Source organism: Xenopus tropicalis, chromosome 8 (assembly GCF_000004195.4).
Source record: "Xenopus tropicalis strain Nigerian chromosome 8, UCB_Xtro_10.0, whole genome shotgun sequence".
In the NCBI taxonomy this organism is placed as follows: Eukaryota; Metazoa; Chordata; class Amphibia; order Anura; family Pipidae; genus Xenopus; species Xenopus tropicalis.
Genome location: NC_030684.2, coordinates 107,689,428 through 107,698,352, shown reverse-complemented (window position 1 = coordinate 107,698,352; position 8,925 = coordinate 107,689,428). Strand labels below are relative to the sequence as shown.

General features: G+C 40.9%; 1 protein-coding gene across 2 annotated transcripts; it reads left to right on the top strand.

The window, feature by feature from the left end:
• Window positions 1-1,086: 1,086 nt before the first annotated feature.
• srsf5 (serine/arginine-rich splicing factor 5) lies at window positions 1,087-5,706 on the top strand. Of its 2 annotated transcripts, XM_012968191.3 has the most exons (8): window positions 1,087-1,191; window positions 1,822-1,969; window positions 2,260-2,330; window positions 2,424-2,531; window positions 3,258-3,324; window positions 4,282-4,355; window positions 4,614-4,724; window positions 5,048-5,706. In XM_012968191.3, exons 2-8 carry the CDS (start codon window positions 1,844-1,846, stop codon window positions 5,307-5,309), a joined length of 819 nt encoding a protein of 272 aa, XP_012823645.1. In that variant the 5' UTR covers window positions 1,087-1,191; window positions 1,822-1,843; the 3' UTR covers window positions 5,310-5,706.
• The last annotated feature ends 3,219 nt before the right edge of the window (window positions 5,707-8,925 follow it).

Sequence of the window (8,925 nt, the reverse complement as noted above, 5' to 3'; positions counted from 1 at the left end):
GCATCGTAATGGCTACGAAAAACTCGCGTTTTTTCGCGCAAAACGTATTGGTAACGAAAAAGTCGTGACAATTTTCCGAAAAAATCGCCAAATACCGATCATTACGAAAAAAACGCAATCGGACGCATTCGGCCCGTTCGTGAGTAAGTAAATGGGCCCCTATGTATGTCTTCACTTGAAAGAGTTTGGGGTGTAGGTGCTTTAGTACATCTGTATCATCCATGCTACATGAAGCAAATGTGTAGAGCTGGAGATGTTAAAAAACAAATGGTGCTTGTTTGAAGAGAAAATTAAAGGATGCACAGCTTATGACTTGGCAGTTGTCTGTGTGGGATGGAAAGGGTTGTAGTCAAATAACAGCTGGAAGGAACCAGACTTGGCACCCCTGATGTGTATTGTACATATTAACACCCGTTACATAATTCCACATTTTATCACAGGGGGCAAGAGATACTGCCTGGCGACTTAGGGTAAACGTGCTGAATCCATTATCAAACCACAGCGCTGCAAATGCCCTATGAGTTCCACCCAACAACTTCCAATTTATAAGCCCTGCGCCATTTTAAACATGCGACCACAAACAATATAAACGCCGTCTGGCTTCAATAGAAACGTATTCGGAGTTCTAGTTATAACGCATACAACTAACAGGGTGCCAGGCTTGTATGCTTGCAGAAACCACCTTCCGTGTAAATCCAAAAGCCACATTTTAGAAAGCGCCAATTTGTTGCCTTTGTTCATGCAAACACGGAAACAAATAAGAGCATTGCCGCTCATTTTTAATACACAGTACGCGGCGGTCATTTATTTAAACTGTATGTATAATCCCGCGTGTAAACATGTTTTTAAAGAAACTCGGTTTCCACTATTAACCCAGCACACCCAAGAATTCCGCCATTTCATGTCCACGTTTTGGAATTTTCGCTGCGTCACGTGCGATCCCTTCTCCCAACCCCCCATACTGTGTCTGTAAACGCCCCACCCCCCTGGGCGAATCATAAGCCCGGCCTTCGGCTTATCCGCCATTTTAAGTGCAAAGTATCAAGAGCGGACCAATAGTGTTCTTGTCATTATTGGGCGCGTCCCTGTAACACACGCCTCTTCCCAAGCTCCTCCTACTAGTTCTCCATTTTGTACTGCAGTCCCGTTGCAGCTGCGTCATTCGGCGAGAGGTTTGCAGAGGAGTAAGAGGTGAGTTGCCTGGTTGCATTTTGTCCGGGATTCTTTTGTTGAATGTGTGTTACATCGTTATCTGGTTACGAAAGTCGATATAAATATTAAGGAAGGGTCCGCGAAACGTAATACTTTTTTATTTTTTTTATCCGTGTTGCCTGTTTTACGAAGTAACTTATGGGAAATGCTATATTGCCTTATATGTTGAAGAAGTGACTATTAAGTCGTTATTGGGGTACTAGTCGTCCTTATTAATGTTAGGCCTTAGATTCCCCTGTATTTCCAGTCCCGGTATCGGCCTGCAACACGCTGGGCCCCGCCCACAGGCTTGTTTGCCGGCGCCATCTTAGTGGGTCGCCATCGTGTGCTTCCCTATTTAGCTATAAGAATAGGTCTAACGTTGAGTAAATCCTTAATCCCAATGAAAATAAGGTTTGCTTGTAGTTAAAGGGCCGCTTAACTGTACTTATTTGTAATGGCACCGTGGAAGGTACAGTTTGAGTGGCCCTTTATCTGTGGTATCCCAGCTTAAAACTCAAAGCGTTACTTATTTCCCCCCGCCCCCCCAAAAAAATCTTAACTAGCCATATACACCTATTACTCCTTTCTGACCTGTACACGATCTGATGTACTTTTTTTCTGTTTTAGGTTATTTTAAATCCCTGGAACGATGAGTGGCTGCAGAGTATTTATTGGCAGGCTTAACCCAGCTGCCAGGGAGAAAGACGTAGAGCGATTCTTCAAGGGCTATGGACGTATACGAGATATTGACTTGAAAAGAGGTTTTGGATTTGTGGTAAGTGGTTCTCTGTAAGCATGGCTTTTTACTGCAATGCAGGCTTATTTTACATGAGCTCATTCCTGTGTAGTTGGGTTATAACATGAGTAAGCTGGCTTCCCACTGCACATGGGCTTGTGCTCTGAAAGTATTAAGGTTCAATCACTGGTATCCTATTTACCCTATAGACTGTGTTGGGATAGTGCTTAATTACAGTTTTCTTTTTTTTTTGTAAAAGAATTATACTAAGGCTTCTATAACTTGTGAAAGAAATTATAACATTTGGATACATGTGTTTTTATCTGCAGGAGTTTGATGATCCCAGAGATGCAGATGATGCAGTTTATGAGCTTGATGGCAAAGAGCTGTGTAATGAGAGGTGAGTTTTTATTTTGAGGACCTAAGCATGACTTTTTTTTTTTTAACCCCTCTTTAAGAATGGTCAGTAAAAGAACTTTTATATTAAATCCAGAGTTACAATTGAACACGCTCGTCTTCGTTCTCGAGGTGGTCCAAGGGGTCTTGGCAGGGGAAGATACAACGACCGTTTCAGTAGTCGTCGACCACGAGGCGATAGAAGGTAAATGTTTGTAGTTATTACAGGACCCGGAAATGAAAGTTTGGTATACTTTGTTAAATGTTTTCAATACGGGTGTAGCTGTACAGTTCTTACTCTGCACTAAGTAGCTTTGGTCAATGCAGGTTAATTACTGAAACTACAGTTTCCTTGTCATGTGTAATGCACAAGGGCGGTAATCCCCCAACTAGTGGCTCGTGAGCAATATGTTGCTCTTGGTTGCCTCAAAGCAGTTGCTTATATTTTAATTATTGGCTTGGAGGCAATGTTTAGTGGTATAAAAACCAGGTGTACTGCCTCCTGTAGGCTGCCAGTCTATATAGGGGCTACCAAATAGCCAATAACGGTCCTTATTTGGCACCCCTGGGAATGTGTTTTATGCTTGTGTTGCTACTCAACATTTGAATGTGGCTCATAGGTAAAACAGGTTGGGGACACGTGCACTAGGGCAAAGTTGCTTGTATCTTGAGAGTTTGCCCATGTACATTTTTAAACAATGCAGTGGTTAATTGATAAATCAAGACCTCATGTGCGGTCCTATTTGCCTCTTAAATGCACCCAAGCAACAATTGTTACTGTAATGACCATTTTGGTGTTTGGCAGTGGAGTTCTAATTTTTAAAACTGAGGAGTTTGAGAATTATATAAGCACTTGTGGAATAGTAATTGCTTAGTGACTGCACATGTGAACAAGAAATTTGACAACTAATTTTCAAACTTATTTTTTCAGTGCTCCACCCATAAGGACTGAGAACCGGCTTATAGTAGAAAATCTGTCGTCAAGAGTCAGCTGGCAGGTTTGTCAATCAATAACTTTACATGGGGTGTCTTGTTTTCAGGTGCACAGAATGAAATTTGTTAATGTCTAAATGGGTTGTAGCACTGTGGGTGATGGGGGCTCTTTTTGTTTATCTTAATTTTAACCAAATATTAAAACCTTTATTTGCCAGCCTATCTGTGTGTCGTTGGCCTTGTAACGAGGAGCGCCTGTTGGTTATCGCTCTGTCTTGGTCACTTTTGGTTGGGCCGGGTTGAATTTGCCAGTCAGCTCCTACATTGAGTTTGCCATCTAGATCCGTTGCTGGTCTAGACATTACCGCAGCGCTTCCTTAAAGTGCCAGGTTGCAGTGACCCCCTGAGAGTTAACAAGATCTGATGCTTAAGTTGGGAGCTCTTCCTCCTGTAAAGATTCCGAATAAGAGGTCGTGATGGCAGAGTTGAAAGATACGCACATTAGGTGGTCGTTGGAATCCTGGTCGCAATAAAGTCTTGCTAACTCCACAACAATAGAAAATGATGGCCATCGTCCATAGTCCTTATAGGGAGGGTCGTTCGATTTAAAGGCTTCCATCACTTGGGTAGCCCACAAGTGGGTGGTGAAGAGCCAATCGGGCTTGTGTCGTGACGGTATCTCCGATCGCTTAATGCAATTTGATTGGCTAGCCTAGGGAGTTGTAATTGAAGGTAATGTAATCTATCATTTTTAATGATGTATGGGCACCAAATAACCTGTGTAAAGCGTATCTAATTCATGGTTTTATGTAAAGCCTATATTCCTATTAAGTTAAACACAGCATTCTGCTTTTTTTTGGCAGATGGCATGCCCACTTTGTGCCCAATTCTAGACTTGCTTTACTGAAGCTTGAAGAATGGTGAAATTACTGTCGGCCCTCCTGCCTAACACATTGCATTCTTTTCAGTGTTCTCTTTATGTCTGCGTTTATGTTATATTTAGCAGTATTTTCTCATAACAGGATTTGAAAGATTTCATGAGACAAGCCGGAGAAGTTACATTTGCAGATGCGCACAGACCAAAGCTTAATGAAGGGTAATCTTATTGCTTTTTTCTTTTCAAAAAGAATGTTATAGTTACATGACACTTAACTAGTGTGTCATGTTAACTTTTTAGAACTGCTGTTCAGCTCTTAAGATGAACAGCCTAAATCTGTTCGTGTGACCCAGCTTTAGTAGAGGACTGGTTATTGTGTGGGTTGGTAATGTTGTACAAAAGCTTTATATTCTTAAATTTTTGTAACTGTTTGCTAATTCTACTATTCTACTTTTTTTTTTTTTTTTTTTATTTTAGGGTTGTTGAATTTGCATCTTACAGTGATTTAAAAAATGCCATTGAGAAGCTTTCTGGGAAGGAGATAAATGGCAGAAAAATAAAACTGATTGAAGGGAATAAAAGACACAGGTATGTTAAATGGTGGTTTTTTTTTTTTTTTTTTAACTTGTGACAGTACTCTTTTACATCAGACAGATTCTTACTTAAGAACTAGAGTTCTTCATCTAATTCTTGGCTTGGAGTTGTAAGGGAATGCCTTGTTCTAGGTCTGTTAAACAGAACATGGTCTGCCGTAGACTATCCTCTTCCAATAGAATATATATGGGCAGTATGCATGAGATGGAATAAGTGCTAGGCTGTGCTGCTATGTAATGCACACAAATTAGGTATGTATATTGCACTGTAATGCACAGAACACTGAGCTTATTTTTTCTTAAACTTTTTTTTTCTAGCCGATCAAGGAGCAGATCACGCTCCCGCAGCAGAAGTTCATCCAGGTCCCGAAGCCGCTCCCGCTCCAGAAGCCGAAAGTCTTACAGCCGGTCTCGTAGCCGCAGCCGCACTCCCCGCAGCAACCGTAGCAAATCCAGGTCTGTGAGTAGGTCACCTGTTCCAGAGAAAAGCCAGAAATCAAGAAGCCCATCAAAATCACCTGCATCAGTCGATAGACAGAAATCTCGATCCAGATCTCGGTCTGCTGATAGCCGAAACTGAACTTAAATCCCAGACCCTGCTTTCCCTTTTCAAAAGACATACTTGCTCACTCCTGTGTAAGTATTTGTCATGGATTAATATGCAGGATGGTATCTTAAATTTTTTTTTTAATTAAGCGTTCTCACCAATCCTGTTGTGGACCACCAACAAACTGAAGCTGCTGGGACAGTTTTGATACACTTCCTGCTTTAGTCCAAATTGTATAGTTTGTGTAATAAAAGCTAATTTGTGCTTAGGATCCTATTTGTAAGAGCAATTCAAGATCGGGTGTGTAAATTGTTGGCTGTATATAGGCATTGTTTTTGTGTAACTCTTCCCCTCCCCCCCTCACTTTACTCCCCATTCCTTAATGTTCTGAGCTGTGAAAATGTTACCAATAAAACAAATTTAAACTGAACCTTGTGTGTAACTGCTCTTTAGGATTAAATGTAAAATGCTTTTAAAAATGGAATGTGAGTTGACAGAACTTATAGCTTTATACTTGGGAAAGTTATTAATCTTGGGTTCTGTTCAAAATATCTAGCATAAAGGGAGTGCAGGTCACTACATAAATACACTTGTTATGGAATCCTGCCCTTAATTGGCATAGTGAAAATTTCTTGCAGCATACTTATTTGCTACTAAAAATTAGAATCTCTTGCTTACAGACATGTAAAACAGATTTCTGGTATTTTAAGAGTTTGAATCTTGTGGACATGCTTTCAGTAGCAATTACTACATTTATGGACGTGTAAAGTCTTATTTTACTGGGGGGTGGCATAATGTTAGGCGCCTTGTAGAGAGAGGTGGGTTTAAACTCCTGTCCCATCTGGGACACCAGTATGAAGAGTAAAAAGCTGGTGCAGCGATTAGTGAGGGTCCCCCCCCCCCCCCCCCCCCCCCGTACAGGCTGGTGTAGTTTAGTGAAATAGACTACACGTTCTTGCAATGCTGTGTTGCAAACTTGCTTAGAATTTTATAATGTAACTCTGGGACCCCCAACCTTTTTATACCAGTGAGCAACATAAAAATGGAAAGTGTTCACAAGCATGAAAAATGTTCCTGGTGTTGCCAATAAGCTATAATTGGCTACTTAATAGCCCCTATGTGAACTGGCAGCCTACAGAAGGCTTTGTTTGCCATTATACTTGGTTTTTATGCAACAAAAACTTATCTCCAAGCCAAAAATTCAAAAATGAGCACCTGCTTTGAGGCCACTGGGAGCAGCATGTTGCTCGTGGGCCACTGGTTGGGGAACACTGATGTAACTTAAAAACTGCTTTCAGATCACACTAGTTTCATTATGTGTAGCGCTGGCTTCTTCTGAAAGCTCAGACTCGGGCACAATGCACCAAGATGGCTGCCTACACATTTTTCAAGTAAAAAATTGATATAAGAATAACTTTACGCAATGAGTGAATCATTTGCTGTGTAAGCAGTAATTTAGGAATAAGTGTGCCATAAAAATCATTACAGAATTCCTTTAATAAACCAACTGTTCTGCAGCACCTGCTATCTTCATATCTCTGGGTCACTGGCCTATTGCGTTCCTGATAATGAGGACTTAGTGACAAATGTGGTCTTACTGGTTACTTGCATGGCTCAGTTGAGTTCTTCCAAACAAATGTTTTTAAAACTGGCCATTCATGTACCAAAATATCTTATGATTGGTATGTGCATGTTGCTCAAACAATTCCATGTTCTAGAGATGTCCATCTGATCTGGCAACTGGGCAGGTTTGACAAATATCTGCAAATGCACCATATTTGCCAATTCTTGCTGCATCATTAGATTAAGAACTACAGCTCCTTTTTACTCCTTTTGTTCCAGTTGTTAATGCACTGTCCAAATGATTGAAACAATAGGAAGGTGTCCATACTCTGTGTGGCCAGTTTTGTATGCGGTTGGCCTGTGTAAGGCCACCTTCAGACATACTAGACACCATAATGTAGTGCTAGAACAGTATGAAAATTTCTTATTACAAAGCGTTACTACAATAGTTATGTATTTTAAGAGCTTATTCTCAAGTGAGCCATTGTAAAAGTTTTAGAAGTCTGTTTTGGTAGACAAAATTAAAAGCTGTTCCTAATCCTAGTGGGGCAAATGCAGACCTACTGGCTGCTCAGTTTGTAACAGTCTAAATAGGTGTTACATTGCAGTTTCTAAGCCACTTGGCAAAAGAGTTAAGGTGGCCATACACGGACCGATTTTTTACTTACAAACGACCGATTCCCGAACGATCCGATGCTATCGTTAAGTTATCGTATAGTTGGTGGTGTACGAACGATCGTCGGCCCACTAAACGAGCCGACATTATCGTCCCCAAAATCGATCGGCCAGGTTTAAAAATTTTGGTCGTTTAACGATAAAATCTGCCAGTTGGTGTGAGTGTCAGACATTTGTCTTTCAACGATTGTTCTCTGCGCATGTCACGATTGCCAGCAGCGGAAGTCAACGACATCGATCGTACGTAGATGTACGATCGTAGGTATTTTACGATAATGATGCGACAAAATCTTTCCCGAATTATCGTTGCCCGTGGATGGCATATCGTATGGGAACTCGATCGCCATACGATCGTTTGTCGATATAATCGTTCATCGCACAACGAGCGAAATCGCCTCGTGTATGGCCACCTTTAGACGTGGTCCCAGTGTTAGGAAACTACAATGGGACCCAACTGCACTGTGCCAGAATGTTCAAAACTGTTTTCTGTTAATGAACATTTTTAAATAAAACACAAAATGAAAGAAAACAAAATCTAGGTTATAAAAATACAAATAGTACTATTTCTGCCGTAGCCAAGGAGAGGGGTCCAATCAATTATACAAAGGGGGGCTGTTGATAATATATAGTAAGCACTGCCTCCACTGCATAATGATAGTGATTAGAAAATACACCCACAGATTACAATGCATTGTAAAAAACGTGCGGCTTGAAAAAAGTTGCTGTGAAAAACTGCCAATTAATTTGCGTGCGTTCTGTGAATGTTTGACTAAGTGAAACAGGATAGATTAACCCATCACTACTGGTGGCATTTGCTGCCACCAATTGGTAGAAATTAGCACTACAACTCACTAACTATCTTCTAGAAATGACATTTTAGTCAAAGTGTACTTTGATAAAAAAAAAAAAATAGACTTCCCTTTTAAATGCAAAAGTCTGTTATACAACACTATCTATCCCATAAAAGTAATTTTAGATCAAAGAACAATGTGGCCTTAGGCCAGATTAGAGGGGCTCCTTGGGTCAGCACTGACCCCCTTCTAACTAATTTGCAGGTGTGGTTGGAAGTCAAGTGTTCCCAGCATCATACTTAATCATAAGTATACTACAGAAGTAAGGCAGAATGTTGTACATTATGTTTTGGGCTCCTGTACCAGCCCAAGGCAATCACAGCCCTTTAGCAGGGAAGACTGTGCCCCCAAAGATGCCACAGTAGCTCCCCATCTTCTTTTCTGCTGATTCCCTACACATGCTCTGTGCTGCTGTCACTTACTGAGCTTAGGGACTGATGCACAATATACTGTATATATAGAATATTAATGTCATAATAGAAGGCTGATTAGTAATCTCAACAGTTGCTCAGAGCTCACTGAGCATATGAGTGCCACTTTCCAAGATGGTGACCCCCTGT